This window comes from Tamandua tetradactyla, chromosome 16 (assembly GCF_023851605.1).
Source record: "Tamandua tetradactyla isolate mTamTet1 chromosome 16, mTamTet1.pri, whole genome shotgun sequence".
Classification (NCBI taxonomy): Eukaryota; Metazoa; Chordata; class Mammalia; order Pilosa; family Myrmecophagidae; genus Tamandua; species Tamandua tetradactyla.
The window spans coordinates 30633564-30653069 of NC_135342.1; the positions used below are offsets into that span (position 1 = coordinate 30633564).

A 19506-nucleotide genomic window follows, 5' to 3' on the forward strand; every position below is an offset into this window, starting at 1 on the left:
CATCAGGTAGGGGTGAACAGCCCACTCTTAGATATGGTCTTTTTTTTGCCCTGGTAGTACAGGTCTATGCCCCAGCACCTCCCTATTACACCAGCAACTGGTTGGGCCACCTGAGCCTCATTCTGGAGATAGCTGCTTGATTAGGATGTTTTGTCAATTTGAGGTGGTCCAACTCCCAAGCTGGGGGTGGGGGTGGGATGGATAAGCTCAATTAAATGGAGTAGGAAGTTCAGGATGCGTGGATCTGATCTGTAACTGGGTATCTTTGAGACCTGCTCTTGCTTCTATGTATGTTTCTCTATCTCTTGTCCTCATAGCTCAAGATGGTCATCTCTCTGATGATCCAAGAGTGAAAGATGAGCACCTCGATGAGAGGGGTCACAAGGAAGAAAGTATACAACTCAGTGGAAGAATGATTGAATACTAACTCAAATAAAGGTGATCTAACAATATTGACACTGCCTGAACTTTGTAAGGCATGGTGGTAGGAAGATACAAAAGTGATTAAGATATAGTGCCTAACCTCATGGAACTTGATATTCTAAGAGGGGAATAAGAGAACCGAAGTTATTCTAGGTACAATGCCAGAGAAATATATACGAATTGATATGGCAATTCAATTGAGAAGAGAAAGATGGGTGTGGGTGTGAGTGTGGAATAGGGAATGATGGGGGTGGGGTATCTGGAAAATTTCATCCAAGATGGTTCTGATTACGAGATGACATTAAAGAATAAGAAGTAGCTTGGAAGATGCTTTTGAGGAGGGGTCAAAAGAGGTGTATTTGGTAAAGAGTACAGTTTGGTCAGAATGTGAGGTATGTGCAGGAGGTATGAAAAAAAGAAAAAGTTAAAAGACAGATTGGAGGCAGAGCACAGAAGGACTTCAATGCCAGCCTAAGGAGTTTAGACTGAATTTGGCAGGTTGCAAAACAAGCCTGAATTGTAAGAGAGGAATGAGGGATATAAGGAAAAGAGACAAAGACCAAAGGAGAGGTTGCTTGGCTGCCACTGACAGTTCCTTGGAGAGACAGGCCCAACCTGTCCCCATTCAACCCCATTTGTATGAAGAGTCCCATCGCTGTCTCACCTTCCTACTGCCTGGGGTGGAATGTGAATTGAGAAATCTGAGGTAAGTGGGGAACAGTCCGCATTTCCCCCTCCCAGGCCTCGGGGGTGGGCGACAGGATCGGGGGTGAGTCAGTGGGGTGGGGACCCTGTTTTTGCTCACATCCGTCTCCCTGGAGATATATAGGGCAAGTGGTAAGGCCGGGCCTCAGAGCACTTGACACCATGCAGATCCCAGTTCTTCCAGCTGTGGTTCTCCTCTCTCTTCTGGCGCTCCACTCTGCCCAGGGGGCTTCCCTGGGTAGTCCTGAGGTGAGCACATCACCTGGGTTCCCTTTTTCTTCTCTTCTCCACCCTACCCCCCAATTTCTTTATAATCTCTCTGTTATTGGATAAGTGGCTCTTAGTTTTGGATATTGTCAGGGGCTGACTGAGAAGTTGTGGCTCTGAGAAAGGGAGGAAAAGAACAAAGCATTCCTGGGAATACAATTAAGATGCTTATATTCCTGGAAGGGATGATCAGATGTTGAGTGGAAACTGGATTTCTGAATCCAAGGAAGGTATGGGGGGTTGAAGGCTGATTGATCCCTGTCAATCAGCCTAACCTCTGCTTCACATGTACTCCTTTGAATGGCTCCAAGGTATCTGGAAGTTCCCTACTATCTCTAGAATCTGGTCCACGGCAGGAATCCTTATGATCCAGTCCTTAAGCAAAGAGGAAATCTAACCACCTCCCTCCCCATCTTACCCCACAGTGGGGGAAGAATGTCCATCTGGATGTAATAGTCTAAGATAGGGTTCACAAACTCAACTGCCTAGGATCCATGCAGGTGGTAGCAATGAGCCGGAGGACTGGTGGGGCCTTGGGTAGAGTGGAAAGCACTTGCCCAATCTAAAAGGAGGCAGTATCTATCCTATTTTGATTGCTTTGAAGTGGGAAAATGGGGCAAGCATAGCCAGAGGTCGAAAATTTCAGAAGAGAATCTTGATTTATTCATGAATTCTTCCTAATAAAAATGACTAATTCAAATTTAAAAAAAAACACCAAATCAAATCACTATATGGTCTAAGCAATTGGATATGCTTTGCATGGTCCACCTATTTGGGATCTCTTTTGTCAGGAGGAAGGAATAACGAGGTTGGACAACTAAGCTTAGGGGAGTGACAAGATGGGATGCCTTGAGGTCTGGGTGAAGTAATCAAATGGAGGAAGGAAATGAAGATTCTGACTTTGGTGGCAATAAATGGCAGGCAGGTCACCTCAGTACTTGGCTCTTTTGTGCAAGCTAATCTTCTCCACCCAGTGGTATGGGCTAAGTGTAGGCATCTCAGAACCATCCCAAGTCAGCTGCTCTTAGAATTAAGTCAACCGCAGAACAACACTAGCTAGTTTTTCTTGGGAGGAGTCCTCTTTTCTCCACCCTTTCCACTGTTGTGTATAATGGATGCAGGCCTGGGCTTTCAACTTCTTTGCCACTCTCCAATCCCTCAACTTCACCTTGCACATTTGCCGACCATCTGCGTTAATGGAACCAAGTGGGCTATTTGAGGCCCCATGGTGGAGAATTGGCTATATTCTCAGGGACTGACCTATGGATGAAGGCAGAAGCTAGTGACAGGGATCTGGGAGGGGACTTGGCATCATGTGATCGCCTGACTCTGTTTTCGCCTCACTTTTCAGGAAGAAACCACCATTGATAACTATGCAGCAGGACCTGAGGTAAAGAATACACTTTGCCACAGCCAGCCATGAGTTTGTCCCCTATCTCTTTTTGCCTTCTAGCAACTTTGCTGACACTCTGCTTTTTTTTGCCTAGGGCTCTAACACTGAGTTCCTGAACATTGACAAGTTGAAATCAGTAAGTACAATTCTCTAGGGCTGACCACATGAATATCCACATTATAGAAGAGAGAAACACCTTGGTAGAGAGCTTGAAAAGCTGCCACAGTTCCTTTAGCTTTTCCAAAGGGCTAGGGCCGAGCTTTATTCTCCCCTGGAATGATCCACTTACAGTTTCTCTCTCTCCAAAGGTTTTTAATGCTGACACTTTCCTGAACCGGCATGCCCTCATAGAGGTAAGTGTTGGCAACCCCTTACTCTCCTTGATTGTTTATAGCCTTTCCAGGGTAGTGGCAACATTCTGGTTCTGGGCCTTTTGGTTCTTTCCTGAGTTCTAACAGGGTGTAATTGCCCCGCCTGGATCCTTCCCAATGTGTTGATGATAGAAGAAAGTATCCCCAAGAGGCCGTTATGGTTATACCTCATGTTTCTAACATGGCAGTGGGGAGCAAGACCACAAAGACAACTGATTCCAGAAGAGGAAGAATTTATTTGAATCCCTTCATTCTCCACGAAGAAACTGAGGTCCCAGGTTGGGTGGCACACCTAAATTTAGAAGGCTAAATCAGTGAGAAAGCTAAAACCAGATCTTGCATCTCATGACTATACTTACTTACTATGTGACCTCATGCAAGTGCCTTCCAGGTCTATGAGCCTCAGTTTCTTAATTTGTGATGTGGGAATGATGGCAGTACTTACCTCAAAAATGTGCTGCGAAGACCACATGAAATTGTGCCTGTAAAGCAGTTAGTTCAAGGTGGACACAGAATAAGGCCTCAGGAATATTAGGTCTTACTGTAATAATAAAACAATAACACAATCATCACTACGGGACACCCCTTGCATGAATGTTTACTGACCAAGTTCACTCTACCTGCAATACAACATTCTTACTCTCGTTCTCTCTTTTAGTCTATCAAAAGGAAACTTCCGTTCCTCAACTGGGATGCCTTCCCTAAGGTAAGAGGTGTGGATATTAGGATGGCAAGGAGTTTGGGGGTAAAGGACAAGCAGAGTAGCTGGGAGGAAGAGAGAGGTAGATGAAAGGAGGATAAATCTCCTTCTCACAAAAGCTAAGGGAAAACTCAGTAACTGTATTTTAGAGTAGAATGGGAACTTAGACTTGGGCTGAAATTCCTTTCCAACAGTGTCACTAACCTGTTCTGGGCTTCCTTGTGGAAGACTCCAGCTCTCCTCATCCAGGGAAGGTTGTCTGACCATAACCTCTTTACTACCAGGTAAAAGAATGGAGTGCAGCTCCTGATGCTCAGTGACCACTCCTTTCAAGACCAGCATTTTACTCATTGGCAGAGGGGGATAGTGTGGGACCTGATCAGCATCCTACAACCACCCTTTTCTGGTTCAGCAACTCCAATAAAATGTTTTCCATCTAAATAGCTCCTGTGTCTGTGTCCTCATCCAACTGGGTATTAGAAAGGAATTAAGATAGAGTATGTTCCAAGAAAGAGTCCAAGGCTGGTAGGCAGAAATCTTGAACTCTGAGAGGGGAGTAAGAAGGAAGATGGAAAGCAGTGGGAAGGGTATACCAAGATAGCAAGAGACCATGTGTGTCTTAGCTCCTTAATGATGCTCTTCAAAGATGAAAAATCCTTAGCTCCTCATCTTAAAGACCATGAAGCTACGGGTTACTTGGTGAGTGCTCAAGCAGTCGATTCTGCTCTTTGATCTTCTGGCACCATCCCTGACCTGCTTTCTGAGAATTTGATTTCTTTTGTGGTGACAATTTGGTATGATAGATATATGTGGAATCCAAGATTCAAGACCAGCTTAAATCATGTGAGCTCAATTGAAATTCTGGAATTAGGCAAGTTATAGATAAACAAAACTAATGATATGACCCTGAACTTTTCTAAGCCTCCGTTTCTTAATATGAGTGTGGAACTAAATGAAAATAATAGTAACCACCTGTAATGTTGTTATGAAGGTCAAATGAGATAAGGCATGTAGAGCCCACATATAGTAGATCCTCAACAATTTCTTTCTCCTTCCATTCTCCCTCAGTTTTAACTAGAAAGCTGCCACAATGACCCAGATTCATTACTCACCCATCCATCTGTCCGTCCATCCATCTTGAAACATGGTCTTGAAACAAAAGTTCTTAAAATATGGACTGGATTCAGTTCCTTCATGGCTTTTCTGTATGGCTCACTCAGTATACTTAAAGCACTGAATGAGAATGATCTTTGGTTCCTTTTGGAAAACGGGAAAAGCAGAGAACAAAGGACCTGTGATTGGCTTAAAACAAAGTAGCAATAGTCTCACTGATAGGAACTGACATTAGTGAATAAACTTGGAGAATGTCATTGGTAACAGAGACCATCAGGAGATAGAAATAGGTAAGATATGGGTAATTGGAGATGAAGGGATACAGATTGTGCAACAGGACTGATTGTAAAACCTCAGAAATGGATAGTACAATACTACCTAACTGTAATACAATCATGTTAAAACACTGAATGAAGCTGAATGTGAGAATGATAGAAGGAGGAGGGCTGGGAGCACAATGAAATCAGAAAGAAAGATGAGAAAGACTGAGATGGTATAATCTAGGAATGCCTAGAGTGAATAATGATAGTGACTAAATGTACAAATTAAAAAAATGCTTTTGCATGAGGAAGAACAAAGGAATGTCATTACTGCAGGGTGTTGAAAACAGATGGTAATTAATATTTTAAAACTTTAACTTACGTGTGAGACAAAAGCAAAAAATGTTTATTTAGTACAAAATTTATATTTTGACTAGTGCATTTCCTAATATAACTTATGTAGACAGCTTAATTGAACACCATAAATATGTGGAATCTTGAGCAGGGCATGAGATTTTGTTGGTTTGTCCAGAGTGATGCCCTGATAAATCCCAGAGTGATTTAAACAGTGAATAAAAAAGTACTTGCAAAGTCTGTTTGCAAATGGTGAGAAAGGGGGAAAATTCAAATTCCCCAAGTTGAATTCTTGATATTCTCACAAGCAGAGCGGACAACCAAAGCGATAGGCTGAGCCCCCAGTCTTAGAGTTTGTTCATATGAAACTTAACCTCACAAAGGATAGGTCAAGCCTACTTAAAATTAGGCCTAAGAGTCACCCCCAAGAGAACCTCTTTTGTTGCTCAGATGTGACCTCTCTCTCCAGCCAACACAACAAGCAAACTTACTGCCCTTCCCTTTTCTACATGGGACATGACTCCCAGGGGTGTGGACCTTCCTGGTAATGTGGGATAGAAATCCTAGAATGAGCTGAGACTCAGTATCAAGGGATTGAGAAAACCTTCTCGACCAAAAGGGGGAAGAGAGAAATGAGACAAAATAAAGTGTCAATGGCTGAGAGATTCCAAACAGAGTTGAGAGGTTATCCTGGAAGTTATTCTTACGCATTAAATAGTTATCACCTTGTTAGTCAAGATGTAATGGAGAGGCTGGAGAGAACTGACTGAAAATGTAGAGCTGTGTTCTAGTAGCCACGTTTCTTGAAGATGATTGTATAATGATATAGCTTTCACAATGTGACTGTGTGATTATGAAAACCTGTGTCTGATGCTTCTTTTATCTACCTTATCAGCAGGTGAGTAAAACATATGGAATAAAAATAAATAATAGTGGCAACAAATGAAATGCTAATGATCAATGAAAGGGAGGGGTAAGGGATATGGTATGTATGAATTTTTTTCTGTTGTTTTTTTATTTTTTTTCTGAATTGATGCAAATGTTCTAAGAAATGATCATGATGATGAATATGCAATTATGTGATGATATTGTGAATTACTGATTATGTATGTAGAACAGAATGATCAAAAGTTAAGAATATTTGCGTTCGTTATATTTTTTTAAAAAATAAAAACAAAAAACAAAGTAGCAGCTGCTCTTTTTACAAAGACATGGCCTCCAGATCAGTAAAGTTTCCACCTGGCAAGTACTCTTATTTATATTGCCTTTTGGCCTCTATAAGTAACTAAATTTGCAAACCATGACCCATAGCTTGCTTAAAAAAGTAAACTATAACAGGAAATTAAACTTGGTTTCTGCTCTTAAGGAGCTTACACCCAGAATAAGACATGTAAATTTGCTTACACCCTGCCATCTGGTTAAGGAACAATAATACACACACACACACACACACACACACACACACACGCATGCATTTACACACACACACAAAGGAGAAGAAACTTCTAAATGGAATGATAACAGAGGAGAAAAACATGGACAGGGGTCAAATGCCAAAATCAATTAAAACATTTAAAAAAGTCTGAGCACTCACAATTTGGGTGATAGGAAACAGAATAGAGGAAGAAGAGTGGCTCCTTAAGATACATTTATTGAGTGATTAGATTTTAGGGAAGGACAAGAGTCATCATATAAATGTCAAGAGTATATCTGAGATAAAGTAGTAATTCTCAAAGTGTGGATTAGCATGCTGAGCACCAACTGCAAACTTAAAAGAAATGCAAATTCTTGGGTCCCACTTCAAATCTATAAATCAGAAACTGAGGGTGGGGCCCAACAGTTTGTGTTTTAACTAGCTCTCTATGTGATTCTGGTGCACCAAAGCTTAAGAACCACTGAGAAAAGGGAAGCCAAAGAATTATTAACACAAAATTCAGGATAGTAGTTACTTCTTAGGAGGAGAGACCATGATGTGATAGGGGATGAGTGCCAGGGGGAAGAGGAAAAGGATTCTATGATATAATGTTTTATTTATTCCTCAAATAGAAACATTTTATGCAATAATATACTCATAATAATATATTATTAAAACAAAAGAATGTTTTTGAGCAACTTTTAAGTGTTGAGGGTATACAGAGTAAAGAAATATTTTGAGTCTAGGGAGGCAGGAATTTGAAGAAAAAAATATAGACCTGTTCATGTAAACGAGGGATATACTCTAGATCAAATGAAATTGACAAAAATGTACCAACCTGAGGCCAGAAAATTCGGAGGATTCAGAGAGTAGAAGACAGGACATCTGTTCTCTTTGGGGGATAGCCTGTGTAGGCTGAGGAAGAAGCCAAGTAATTGTCACATAGCTCTGTATACTTAATAAAACCAACAACATTTTATGTGGACACTGTGCCACTTGTTAAACAGGATGAGGCAGCTTTATATGTAGAGATATGGAACAATATCTAAAATACAGGAACTGAGAAAAGAAATTGGCAGAGTTAGTGTGTATACTATGTTGCCATGTTGATACTGATCAGATGCGGAATTCCGTGCATGATGTGCATAGCAGCCAATCTATGACACCCGGGTTTCGGAAAGGTGAATGAGTTTATTGCCATGTGAAGCAAGGAGAACAGATGGCTTACTGACCTAAAATCTGTCTCCCCGAACTGCAGTAACTGATATCAAAAGGGGGACAAGTTTTACGGTAATGAGTATAATGGCTCAATATGATCTAATTATTGAACTTTTGCAGATTGATTATATGCTTAATCACAGAATGTATGTAAGAAATACATAGTGCCTTTAATATGATGGGCATGATTTTTAGCATTACAATGAAGTATAGGCCACTTATAAAGTTTAAGCTATTGTGCATGTCAGGCCAATTTTGGTTGGATATAGCTTTGTCTAGTAGGACAGTCTAGAAACTGGGGTGGGTTAGTTTTGGGCTGACTCAAGTTCCCTCACTAATAATTATTTGGGGCTGTCTTTGTGATCATAAGATTCCAAAACAGGATAAGGCGGTGCAAGTGGGGTTAATCACCAGGTTTTTATGATTGCAAGATGGAAGTTATATCGTTATACAATCATTATTAAAGATCAAGACATATGGGTTGCAGTTCAGTAAGTTTCAGTAATTTCAGGTATTTCTTTTTGACTTATTCTACAGTATACTAAAAAGTAAGGAAAAAGGCATCTATATAATGATTCAGAAATCATAATTATTTAATAACTTAATTTCTTAGTTATAATGTGGTTAAAACAAAAGATATGGTGCAAATGTGTGTTCTTATATGCAGAAGTGACACTGATCACCCCTGGGGAGAAAAGCTGGGCCAGGAGAGAGTGATGTACTTTTACTGAGTATCCTTTGGATTTTTTGAAAATTTTTTTTCTACTCATATTCGAAAGTATAAATTAAATGCTAAAACCCCAAAATATAACAAACTAGTGAAAAACAAAAACCCTTTACATTTTAAGGAGGCAGGGCTTAGCCGGTGGATTGCCCCTGGAACAAGAAGTAGGCACTTCTTATTGAATGAATTAAATAGATTTCTCTTACATTTACCACACACCCTTTTGTTTTTGAAAGTGTGGTCTTTGGACAAGGGGTGTCAGCATCACCTAGTTCTTGTTAGATATGCAGACTCTCAGCCCGCCCCAGAGCCACTGAATCAGGAATAATGTGTATTTTAATAAGACTCCTTGATAATTTCTAAGCATGATGATGTTTGAGAAGTGTTCTAAGTTTTATGCAGACTGCCTACAGGGAGCTTTTGATCCAGGTGAAGACAAAAGAAGAGAAGAGGTATTTATAATTCGAGGTAGAAAGCAATGGATAACACTAGAAAGATGTGTGTAAATCCAACAGAACAGAGAGGTAACTTTTTTTTTTTGCTGCATGGGCAGGCACTGGGAACCCGGGTCTCCGAGTTCATGGCAGGCGAGAACTCTGCCTGCTGAGCCACTGTGGCCCACCTGAGAGGTTACTTTTGAATCAGGGTAAGACTAGGGGAAGTAACTTTTGAGCTGAGCACTGAAGAATTCATAATGAGGCTAAAAAAACAAAGACAAATTCATTGGTGACCTCTGGAGGTCACTGGGAACCAATTCATTATTCTGAAAACTGGCGACTAAAAGGAAAAAAGTCAACATTTATCTTATCCCTGTATGAGTTGTACCTCAGGGTAACAAATCATTTTTCTTCATACAAGAATTTGTAGCTAAGAAATGCAGAAGCAATAACAGAATTATTATAATACCATTTTACAACCCTTAATAAAATAATGAGTCTAGGCTATCATCAATGACTGTTAAAATCATGTGAAATGCTGATGGGATCAAGGCTGACAACCCTGATCCAATGGATCCATCCAACATTCAAAGCAAGATACAGACACATCATGCCACCGCAGATCTGATGCAATGGAAAGCACAAAGAACTACCTAGGAAGTAATCTTGCCAAAAGTCAAGCCCAAATCTGAAAAGGCCCCCAGAAACTAAATCAATTTACTGGTTTGCAGGGAAAAAGTATAGTGGAACATGGTACAGGACAGCGTGGGGAAGAAATTAGAAAACCCCCTCAGCATTTCCCATGGGAAATTCTACTAACAACCTAGTGGCTACAATAAAAATGTTGCAGGGAAAAATGGGAAGGGGAGAAAGGAACTTCAACATAAAAACAGATTTAAGGGGCATATCAATTAAATGCAGCATATAGAGCTTGCATCCTCATTTGAACAAATCAACTGTAAAAAAAAAAGCTTTGGAGATGATGAAGGAAATTTGATAGGTAAATTGATCTAAAAAATTATTGTTGAGTTTTGTTCTGGATGTGAAAATAGTATTGTAATTATGTTTCTTTAAAATAAAATATTCCTTAGCTTAGAGATACATGATGAAGAATTTATAGATGAAGTAAAATGCTGTTTGGTATTTGTTTCACAATAATCCAGTGGGCTGAGTAATGAGTAGGTTGGAGAAATAGAAAATAAGGTTGTTGGTAATTATTAAAAGGGGTGACAGATACATGAGTACTCAGTATACCGGTCTTTTGACATTTTATATTTTGAAAATTTTCATAATATAAGTATAAAAATATTTTTTAAAATTAAAAAGCATACTTTTTGGAACAAGAGAGAAAAGGGAGGGAGGAGGGCTACCCATTTGGCAGAGTATAAACACAGAGTGGTGGTGCAGGATACTGAATTGGGATGTTGTAATTCAACTTGGTTACAGTGTAGGCATTAAAGGCTGGAAATGCAGGTTAGGTCAGATGGTGAAGGACCATGAATATAAGGCTGGGAAATTTCCATCTTGTGGTCAATAAGATTCCTGCAGGTGGTAACAACCACAGCCACGCCTGCAACAACAGCCCTTCTTATTTTGTTCTTATCACGGACAAGGCTTTATGCTAAGTGCATTGCATATATCATCTCAGCTGATTCACATAATCTTATTAGGTTGGCATCATTATCTTCATTTTACAAACGAAGAAACTGAATCTCAGAGAGATGAAGTTAATATGTCCAAGCTCACACAGCCAGAACCTGGCAGAGCCCCCGGATTAAACCTGAGCCTATGACATTACTTCTGCTTTAACCAGAGTAATTCTGCCTTCATTTGCTTGATAAACTGGTATTCCATATAAGATTTTGCTTGACATAATGCCTCCATTTCTTGAAATAAAGTTTGGAAATCACTGCTGAGGATGTTGGGAAGATGTTGAAGAACATGAGTTTTAAAATCAGTGAGACCGGGTTTCAAACCCTGAGCCAACCACTCACTAGCCATGTGACTTCTGCTGGCCATTTCTGTGGACGCCTCAGTTTTATCTTTTTAAAAATGGGAATAATATTGATACTCTACAGGAGTTAAGAAACACTAAATGTTAACCTAATTTTACTCATGGTAAGAAACAATAGCTATTATTATTATGCTATATACTTGCAGTCAGCCCGTGACCCAGATAGACTGATATTCAGAGAACATTCGCACTTGTACTCATTTGCTGTTTTTTAATAGATGAGAAAACTGAAGCTGAAGTAACTTTCCCAAGGGCTCCCAGTGAGGAAGTAGCAGCCAGGCTTTGAACCCTGGTGCCCTTGTACTTCCAAACCCCAGAACTTTTAACCACTTCAATTTCCTGTCCCCTACAGACATAAAAACCTACAGTTTTGAGAACCTATCTTGTGTAAGGTGTTGTGTTAAGTACTTTACATTTATTATGTCACTTAATTCTTAAAAATTTGTGAAGTAGGGACTATTATCACGTCTGTCTTAAAGAAAAGAAAATAAGACCCAAAGGGATAAAGCATAGCTGGGTTTAACTTTCTGTCACTTAAGATTTTCATTCGAATCCTGAATGATAAAACCAAGATTGAAGTACAAAGTCAAGAATGTGTACACTCCAGAAACTACCACCCTGGAGATCTACTCCAGTGAAATTCTTGCATATATATGCAAAGAGGTAGGTACAGGAATTTTTTTTCACCACAGAAACGTTTGCAATAGTTCAAAGTTGGAAGCTACCTAAAAGTTATTCAATAAGAAAATGGATAAATAAAATGTGATAAATCCATACAATGGAATGGCAGGTATCCAGCCGTGAAAATGAGACAGTTATGTGTATCGACATGGCTAAGTCTCAAAATAATAATTTTAAGTGAAAAAAAAGTTGCAAAATGATACCTACAGTGTGATATCATTTATGCAAAGCTTAAGAACATGAAAAGCAACACTATATGTTTAGGGATACATTCATTTGCAGAAGTCTAAGAACATGGATGGAAAAGATATCCACTAATTTGAGGGTTGTGTCACCTCTGGGAAGGGAAGAAAGAAATGGGATCAAGAAAAGCCCAACCAGAACTTCACTCTACAATGTTTTTGTTCTTAAAACAAATCTGAAGCAAACAGTCCAGAATATTAAGATGGGTTAAAGCTAAGGGATTTAAACCTAAAACCAGGTTTTGTTAGAATGATTTCTCATATTTTTCTGCATGTTTGAAGTGCTTCATAATAAAACATTTTAAAACAACAACAAAGAAGCGTTAAGTTCAACCGCTAAAGCCATGAGTGGCTCTTCATGCTTCCTCTTAAACAGAGTCCCCTCTCCATAGCTTGGTTTACTGAATTGTAAAGCCCTACAACACAGGCACTCAGGGTGAAATGTCTTCAGACATTCCTGAGATGGGAACACAATACACTGCTCTTGATAACTATCTTTCTATTGAGAGACCTTCTGCTGCACTTCCTTACATCCAACAGATGAACTGAAATAATGTTCTTGGATGCTCCTCCCCCAAACGAAAGACAATTCTATTCCTCTCACTTTCCTGGCATGAACCTGACCCTCCCATCCAACGTACCTCAGTGCTCTCTATCACAAATGATCTCCCTCACACCTACCCTCCCTGCAGAACCCGCCATCATCCCTGGGAGACTCAGTCACTTCCCAGTACCTAATATGCTACACTCCTGTTTGGATATGTGGCCACAGGAACTTGTAACGCTCTCGATCAGAGACTCTCCCCCACTATGACAAACTCCACTCCTCCATCACAGCACCCTTCAGAGCTCATTTCCAGAGCATCATGAGGGATCCACTGGATGTCCCACCAGCACTGGGGACCTGCCACCAGCATTCCTCAGGACCTCCAATGATCACAGATTCCCCTTACAGCCCATTCTCAGGACAGCTCTCCTCATGAATTTCTAAGGGAACATCTGAACTCTTCCCCCTTAGGGGGGCAAGAGCCAAGGAGCCTTTACCTTTTGACTCCTTAAGTTATCTCCAAATGAGATTATTCAGAGTCCCAGAGTGGCCTGAGAGAGGGGGTCTTACCATACAGCCAAAGAACTGTATCCCATCCCATTCCCAGACCGGCTCATTATTTCTTAAAAGTCAAATTGTCTGCATAACCACATTGCCTTGATGTATTTTTTTCTTTTTCTTTTTTTTAAACTGTATGATATAACATAAATACAAAGCAAAAAAAGAAAAATGCAGGAGTTTTCAAAGCACCCTTCAACAAGTAGTTGCAGGACAGATCCCAGAGTCTGTCATGGGCTACGATACCATCATCTCATATTTTTCCTTCTAGCTGCTCCAGAACATTAGAAGTTAGAAGGAATATATATACTTTTATCATCCCTTTTTTCCCCCTTGTTTTGTGAAAAATAACATATACAAAAAACAACACATAGCACAACAGTTAGCTCTAGAACAGATTTCAGAGTTTGGTATGGGTTACAATTCCACAATTTTAGGTTATCACTTCAAGCTGCTCTAAGACACTGGAGACTAAAAGAAATATCAGTATAATGATTCAGGACTCATACAGTTTAAAAAAAAGAAAAAGAAAAAAATACATCAAGGCAATGTGGTTATGCAGACAATTTGACTTTTAAGAAATAATGAGCCGGTCTGGGAATGGGATGGGATACAGTTCTTTGGCTGTATGGTAAGACCCCCTCTCTCAGGCCACTCTGGGACTCTGAATAATCTCATTTGGAGATAACTTAAGGAGTCAAAAGGTAAAGGCTCCTTGGCTCTTGCCCCCCTAAGGGGGAAGAGTTCAGATGTTCCCTTAGAAATTCATGAGGAGAGCTGTCCTACCTCTGTACCTACCTCTTTGCATATATATGCAAGAATTTCAGTGGAGTAGATCTCCAGGATGGTAGTTTCTGGAGTGTACACATTCTTGACTTTGTACTTCAATCTTGGTTTTATCATTCAGGATTCGAATGAAACCCTACCTTCTCTGTATAACTCTACCATCACTTTTGATCTTTCTCCCACTTTTCAGGTGTATTTGGGCTATGCCCATTCTAGCTTTTTCATGGTAGAAGGGCTGTCAATAATAAGGGGTAGGTAGCTGATGTTCTGGAGAGGCTGGCCCCTCTAGGTTTCTGGACTTATCTTGTCCAGGGACCCATTTGGAGGTTGTAAGTTTCTGGACAGTTACTCTAGTGCATGGAATCTTTGTAGAATCTTATATATTGCCCTAGATGTTCTTTAGGATAGGCTGGAACGGTGTTGGTTGGGGGTTGGCAGGTTATGATAGGTAGCAATGTCTAATTGAAGTTTTCATGAGTTACCTCCAGAGTGGCCTCTAGACTCTACTTGAATTCTCTCAGCCACTTATACCTTATTTGTTACACTTATTTCCCCCTTTTTGCTCAGGATGACATTGTTGATTCTATGGTACCAGGGCCAGACATCCCTGGGAGTCATCTCCCACACCACCAGACTTTCACTCCTGGATGTCATGTCCCATGACATGTGGGACATGATACATGTGGGGAGGGCAATGATTTCACTTGCAGAATTAGGTTTAGAGAGAGTAAGGCTGCATTTAAGCAACAAAAGAGGTTCTCTGGAGGTGACTCTTAGGCACACCTATAGGTAGGATAAGCTTTTCCACCACCTGCATAATCTTCATGAGTAAGCCTCAAGATCAAGGGCTTGGCCTATTGATTTGGATGTCCCTAATGTTTGACACAGTATCAAGGGTTTCATAGTTTATCATAGTTCATATTTTTTTTCCTCAAGGAACTCTGCCAATACTTTTTGATTATCTGCTTAATATATTCTGGGATGTGTCCATTCATTATACTAAGCTATACAGGATTAAAGACCCTCATTCTTATTCTAGGCTCCCTGTGTTTCAATTGTTCAAATGAGCTACCTAGACAGGTTGAATTAGACTATGTGCTACAGAAAATTTAGGTTCTGTTAAAAATAAACCTTTCCTCCTTTGGTCTCAAAGAGTAGATAAGGTTCTAAAATATAGACAACCTTAATCCCGACCTGACTGCCTTTGTTCTTATCTCTGAATACCAGGGTACATATAAAACAACCTCTCAAAATCCAGAAATAATAATTACCACTCCTGACAAAATGTGACTGCTCTAAGAGCGTACAAACTAGGCCCCTGTTTCCTTATAAGCATTTTGTAAATGAGACTACACAATAATTACTCTTTTGTTTCTGGCTTATTTTGCCTCACGAAATGTCCCACAAGTTTATTCACAATGTTGCATCCCTCACAACTTCGTTCCTTTTTGTAACAGCACAATATTTGCTCATATGTACACACCATCATTTGCCAATCTACTTCTCAGTGCATCCTTCAGCCATCTGCATTCATTAGGCATCATGTTTAATGTACGAAGTCCATAGTCTATCAACACTCAATTTTAGATAATTTCACTGATTCCAAGAGAAAGATAACCAATAAACACACCCTTATCAAATAGGAAATCTAAACCTCCCCTTAATTCTTGCCCCTCCCCCCATTATTTACTCCTGGTGTTGCTGTGGTATTACTGATGTTAAACATATCCCATGGTATGCAATAGCAGTTTCCCCCATACCCTGAACTTAAACAGTCTTTGTACAAGAATCGTACCTTTGAAGTAGTTCATGCAAGAACTTATTTATATTTGTAGTGTTTATCACTGGGACCCATAAGTCTATACAACCCCTTGCAATTATGCTCACCTTCAATATGGTAATATTACTTATAGACCTGGTGAACCGTCTTCACTTCTATGCTTCGGATGTATTTTTGTATAATTTATTCCATGTAAACCTGTAAACCCTGCCACAGTTTTCAGCACAATTTTTGCATTGGTATTTATTTCTCCATGCATCTGAAAGAAACTTCCCCAAAACCTCTCCCCATCTCAGGGAAGCGCTATTCAGCACCCTCCCCGCCCCAGACCTTGCCCCAACCCTCTCCCTGAGGCCTGAACTTGCCATTTCTCACTATCCTCAAGAAAGATGTCAATTTTCAGTTCCAAATCAGCTTCCAATTGCAACGCTAACTTTTCCTCTGGCTCTCTGGGCTTGCTGGAGAGGGCGGACCTGCCAGCTTTGCGCTCTGGGTTCCTTGGTTCCTTCTCAGGCTGCACACCTCAGCCCCCAATTCTTACACTGGGCCCTGCCCTTTTCTCCTCCAGACTCTTCCCGACACAGCAGGTTTGCGCATGCTCCCTGACTCTGGGGGCGGGGGGGCGCTGCTTTTCCCGCTCTTTTGACTCACTTCCGGTTCCGGCCATCTGTGCTCGGTTGTGGGCGGTGCCTCTGGTTTCTGGTAGGTTTTATTTGAGAACCGCATCCCTTCCCTTCTATTTTGACCCAGAAGGGTGTATGCATGCTGGGCAGGATGCAAAAAAGCCAGGAAAGCCGAGGCTTAGTGAGGGGGACGTTGAGGTTGGGTCCAGAAGTCTGAGCCCCGGGTCTTTGAACTTTGAGGTTGCCACTGAGCTGATTCCTCAGGACCCCGAAGGCTGAGAGAAAATGAAAAAGAAACCTTGGCTGGAGCTGGTGGGACTTCACTCTGTCTCAAGGCTTGGGCAGGGGTGTGGCCTAATCTGGAGGGTGAATTTGGAGAGGACCCTTTGCCGGAGGACACAGGGCTTCAGGAGTCTCATCTGTGGGTGGAGGTGGTGTCATCACACCCTAAGGGTTTGCATTTCTGTTTCCAAATTCAATGCATCTTTCTGGCTGGAGGGTTTTGAAGAGGGCAGGTAAAAATGAATTCCATCCTTGGTTCTTATACTTTTTCACTTTGTTACTCTGGGCAAGTGACTGTCCCCTCTTTGAGCCTCAGTTTCCCCATCTGCAACTTGCAGTCAGTGTCAGGTTGCTGTGAAGCAGGACCATCGTGATGCATGTAGAGGCCTGGCCCTTCCTCAGTACCCACATATTACGATGATGATTTGTCGGCGAAGCCAGGTGTGAGACTCAGTTCTGTCACTTGGGGGCTGTGTGATCTATGGCAAGGTAGACCTTTTCTGAACTTTTAAGTTCTTCCTCTAGAGTTGCACTGTCCAATGTGGTTACCAGCCACATGTGGCTGTTGAATTCTTGAAATATGATGGGTGTGAATTGAGATGTGCTGTAAGTGTAAAAATGAATGTAAGGTCTGTCTCATACTCTCTTATCAGTTACATATGGATATGTTAATAATTTGAACATGGGAATTAAATAAAATACATTATTAATACTAATTTCACCTGTTTCTGTTTTACTTCTTATAATCTGGCTATCAGAAAATTTAAATTACATATGTGGCATATTTCTACTGAACAGCTCTTGGGTTGATAGAAGGATACATTGCAAAGCTCTCTTATATGGCTGGCACGTAATGGGTGATAAATTCTCTGAATACATTTTTACAGATTGCTTCCCTGTGAAAAGCTTTCATCTGGGTATTGAGCATTCAGCCATGAATAAACAGAACTGCCATGGAGCTCAGCTCTAACTATGGAGACACACAATAGGTAAGTGATCCCAGAAAGAAGACATGCTCAGATCTGGATAAATACGTGCTGTAAAAGAAATAAAACAGGGGCAATGGGACAGCAGGAATTGGCAGCGTCTCTTTAGTTAAGGTGTTGGAGCGGTCCTCTCTGAGCAGGTAGCATTTGAGCTGAGTCCTGATTGAATGCCTGATAGAAGGAGCTGTTCCAGCAAGGAACAGCCCTGCAAAAGCCCTGAGGCAGAAACGAGGCTCTTAAACGGTGGTGGAAGGTGTTCCTGTGCTCCAGTAAAAGGTGATAGGAAATAAGCCTGCAGAAGTGGTGGTGTGGTGGACAGCGGGGAAGAGATCTGAAAAGATCATTCTGGCTGTGGTATAGAAAGTGGATGGGAGTTGAGGATGAGGGTGGGGGCAGAAATGGAAGCAGGAAGATCAGTAAGGAATACTTCATTGTGGTGCAGATGAGAGATGGTGGTAATGTCCACTGGGGTGAAGTGAGCCTGTATTTGGGAAGCTGAAACAACCGGTCTCTCAATGGATTAGATTTGGAGAGAAAAAAGGAAAGAGAGAGGAGTCAAAGATGACTACTGAGTTTTTAATCTGAGCAACTGGGTGGATGCCAGTGCTGACTATGGTGATTGAATTCCATTGGAGTTCTGCTCAATATCCCTGGGCAAATAAGTCAGCTATGTTTGGGGTCTTCCTCTCTCTAAACTTTAGTTTCCTCCTCTGTAAAATGGAGATTACCATTTATACATGGAAATTTAATGAGAGCATGCATGAAAAAACCATTAGCACCGGTCTGGCCCATGGTAAGCCCTTAAATTGCTATCATCGTCATCGTTATCCTCCTCCCTTTCCTCCTCCTCCTCATCTGCCTCCCTAGCATGTTGAAGTAGATAAAAGCACAGGCTCTGAAACCAGTCAGACTTGAGTTGAGTTCTGTGTTATTTGACTTTGGGGAAGTCATTTCACATCCCTGAGCCTCAGGTTCCTGCTCTGAAAAGGAGGTTAATGATAATACCCTCCCTCAAAACATAGCTGTGAGAATTCAATGAGGTCTTAAAGGTAAAGTGCTTAGCAGTTGGCCTAGTACAGAGCAGCTGCTCGGTAAACAGGGCCCAAATGCTACAGTGATGTGTGTTTTCATTCTGTACATGCATGTGTAGCAGAATAATTTAAAATGTCCATTTCATTGTGAAATAATATATGCTCACACTGGAAAAATGTCTATAATACAGAATTATGTGGAGAATCAAAATTGACTCCTCATCCACCTCCCCCTAAACCCTGAGTAGCATTGTTGATTGTTGCACAGCCTTTCAGAATTTTACACACACATATGTGCGTGCTCTCCTTGGAGACAAAATACAGGATAATGCCTGAGAGGTCACAGCGACCCAGGTTCTAGTCTCATCTCTGCTCCTAATTTGCTGTGCAACATTGGGCAAGTTACTTAACAATCATACTAAATCTTAATTTCCCTTTGTGTAAAAAAGGAAAGATTGTACCTCCTTCACCATGCTTTGGGAAGGTATCACTGAAATAGTGCATGTAAAAGGATTAATTAGCAGTATGTTTGCATAGGAAAGTCTCAAAAATCACTTGGCTTCTATTATTATATATTATGTAATTAAGATTATGGAC

The 19506-nt window shown here is 40.8% G+C and overlaps 1 protein-coding gene and 1 long non-coding RNA gene across 2 annotated transcripts in view; both read left to right on the forward strand.

Annotated features, from left to right (window-relative positions):
• The first annotated feature begins 1245 nt into the window (after positions 1-1245).
• On the forward strand, positions 1246-4300 carry KRTDAP (keratinocyte differentiation associated protein). The gene is made up of 6 exons (XM_077132121.1): positions 1246-1377; positions 2747-2785; positions 2883-2924; positions 3097-3141; positions 3818-3865; positions 4144-4300. Exons 1-6 carry the CDS (start codon positions 1291-1293, stop codon positions 4177-4179), a joined length of 297 nt encoding a protein of 98 aa, XP_076988236.1. The 5' UTR covers positions 1246-1290; the 3' UTR covers positions 4180-4300.
• A 12347-nt stretch (positions 4301-16647) lies between these two features.
• The window catches only part of LOC143660238 (uncharacterized), a 67973-nt gene continuing 65114 nt past the window's right edge, over positions 16648-19506 (forward strand). The window contains exons 1-2 of the long non-coding RNA XR_013163889.1: positions 16648-16689; positions 17780-17881. This is a non-coding gene — a long non-coding RNA (uncharacterized LOC143660238). The remainder of the gene's footprint in view (positions 16690-17779; positions 17882-19506) is intronic.